At 33.8% G+C, this 2,751-nt stretch overlaps 1 protein-coding gene across 1 annotated transcript; it reads left to right on the top strand.

Annotated features, from left to right (window-relative positions):
* The first annotated feature begins 292 nt into the window (after positions 1 to 292).
* LOC107894545 (cytosolic sulfotransferase 5) lies at positions 293 to 1,641 on the top strand. Its single transcript, XM_016819808.2, has one exon. The coding sequence runs from the start codon at positions 785 to 787 to the stop codon at positions 1,505 to 1,507; it is 723 nt and encodes a 240-aa protein (XP_016675297.2). The 5' UTR covers positions 293 to 784; the 3' UTR covers positions 1,508 to 1,641.
* Positions 1,642 to 2,751: the final 1,110 nt, after the last annotated feature.

Genomic DNA, 2,751 nt, shown 5'->3' with positions numbered 1-2,751 from the left:
TGACAAAAAAAATAGTCATTCAACTTTGTCTCATCCAATGTGGCAAGCTAACTCCTGTTAAACATGTGATGGAAAATATTAATGGTAATGATTTGTCACTTTTCAATAATATTATTGACTATTTTTTTATATTTCAAAAGTTGAATGGCTGAATTAAAATTAAAGTGATTGTTTTGTTAACTATATTAAAATTAAATGACTATTGATGTAATTTAGCCACATAATATCTAAACCCAAATCCAATTAGGTTAGGGATGAAAACTTCAACCACCAGGTGGTTTACCACTGTTGTTGTCTTGTGAAGTAGTGTTTTACAGCTTTCTCCATTATAAAAGCGCTGAAAACCTTCTACAAAAAACCATCTAATTCTAAAGTAATAGGGAAAACAAATAACCATGTCTACCCACTTCCCACAGTTTCTCTCTCTAAATACCTGGAAGAAGAGGGCCAGAATAAAAATGAAGAAAGCCAGCTCCTCAAATCCTCATTACCAGCTGAAAATGATTGCTATACTCAAGCTGAAGATCCAGTTTCTGATGTTCCCAAATACCTGCTAGAATTGGGTCTCACCCCAGAATGCAAGCAGCTTATATCCTCACTGCCAGCCGAGAAAGGTTGGGTTGCCAATCTCCTCCATCAATATCAGGGTTTTTGGCACACCACTCGCCAGTTACAAGCAGTGCTTACTTGCCAAAACCACTTTCAAGCTCAGGATACTGATATCCTCCTTGTTACCACTCCAAAATCGGGAACAACATGGTTAAAGGCTATTGTTTTTGCCTTGATGAACCGAGTCCAGTATCCCAACACTGATAATAATCACCCTTTGCTCTCAGAGAACCCTCACATTCTTGTTCCATTTTTGGAGTATGGGCTTTACATTGATAGTCAAGTTCCTAACTTCACCACTTTTACATCTCCACGGCTATTCGCAACTCATTTACCCCTTGTTTCATTGCCAGAATCGGCAACGAACTCATCTTGCAAGCTTGTTTACTTATGTAGGAACCCAAAGGATACTTTCGTATCGCTTTGGCACTTCACGAACAAGCTGAGAACCAAGGATATGGGAAGCAACTCTCTTGAAGTGACCTTCGATAAGTTTATCAGAGGCGTGAGTTTGTATGGACCGTTTTGGGACCATGTTTTAGGGTATTGGAAAGAAAGCTTGGAAAACCCTGAAAGAGTCTTGTTTTTGAAATACGAGGAAATGAAAGAGCAGCCCAAACTTCAGCTGATGAAGCTAGCTCAGTTCCTCGGATGCCCATTTTCCAATGAAGAAGAGACAAGAGGTGCGGTGGATGGTATACAAAAACTATGCAGCTTTGAGAATTTGAGCAATTTGGACGTTAACAAAACCGGGAAGTTGGCATCGGGTGAGGAGTACAAGGCATTTTTCAGACGAGGCGAAGTTGGAGATGCTAAGAATCATTTGACTCCTCAAATGATCCAAAAGCTAGACCAAATTACTGAACAAAAGTTGCATGGCTACGGGCTAAAGTTTTAGATCCCTACCACTTATCATATTACTATGTTTTGATTAATCTATGTGCGTGTCCTTAATGATGGCTTTAGGTTAGATTCTGTGTCATCCAATCTTGTGCATCAGTAATTTTAATGCTAAAAAGGTTTGTTGGTTTATTTTAATGAGCAAATATCAATGCACTAAACTATATATGGTTTTGGAAATAGTACCAAGTTTTAAAAATGCGCAAAGTATGGGAGGGTGAAACTGGAACCATGGAAATTGGCCATAAATGAATTTAGGGAACCCATAAACCGTTAATCAAGTTACATAATTATTCTTAAATCTGTGTTAGGGTTAGTGTTTTTTTAGATTTTAAATAATTTTATTGTAATTAAGTTGATCTCCCTTCATTAATATATCTAACGTAATCAAATTCATGAGATCAGTTATACTAGTTTACACATCTGCCATGTGCTAGATGAATGTATTAGGCTTAAACAACAAAACGATGTTTAAACTATATAGATTTTCTTTAATTGGTACTAAAATTTTTGTTTGTCATAAATAAATTATATTTTATTATCTAAATTACTCCATCCATTAAAAAAATAATTTCTTAATTAACCATTTTGTGAAATGTGACAATTTTAAATTACAATTAAACTACTTTTTTTCAAATTTAATTAAAATAAAAATTTTCCAAAAAAGAAAAATTACACTCTCTCCCTCCCCACTTTTCTTTGCATTCCACTTACCATTTCTTTCTACTTAACTTCTTTTCAATATTTGAATTTCATGCATTATCTAGGTTTTTCTTTATTATAGAAGTGCACTCAACATTAACTATTTCATGCAAAGTATATGTAAAAAAATAGGTAAGATTAATTTTAAGAAAAAAATTACATTTGAATCAAGGTGAGAAAGGAATTGAAATTAAGGCTTTGAAAAAAAACCTCATCAAAATTTGGGCTTTGTCCTCGAAAACAAGGTTTGGATAAAATTTTCAACGGGTATTTGATTTTTCCATCATCTTAGTTCTTGGGTGATGAACAAAAGAGATGAATATGTTTATATTTTTTAAAAAGAAAGCTTAAAGAAATCTGTTACATTATGAAAGAGAATAAAAGAGAGAGCTAATAAAAAAAAACAAAAAGAAATTTAAAACAGAATAGTCTATCTTTCATTAAGATTTTAGTGCATAATATACAGAAGACTACTACTGTTGCAGTGGTTAATCATATCCCAAAACTTCACCAAGTATTACATAAAAAAGATTGTATCAC

Source organism: Gossypium hirsutum, chromosome A13, assembly GCF_007990345.1.
Source record: "Gossypium hirsutum isolate 1008001.06 chromosome A13, Gossypium_hirsutum_v2.1, whole genome shotgun sequence".
NCBI classification, from domain to species: domain Eukaryota; kingdom Viridiplantae; phylum Streptophyta; class Magnoliopsida; order Malvales; family Malvaceae; genus Gossypium; species Gossypium hirsutum.
This window is presented reverse-complemented; position numbering and strand designations above follow the sequence as displayed.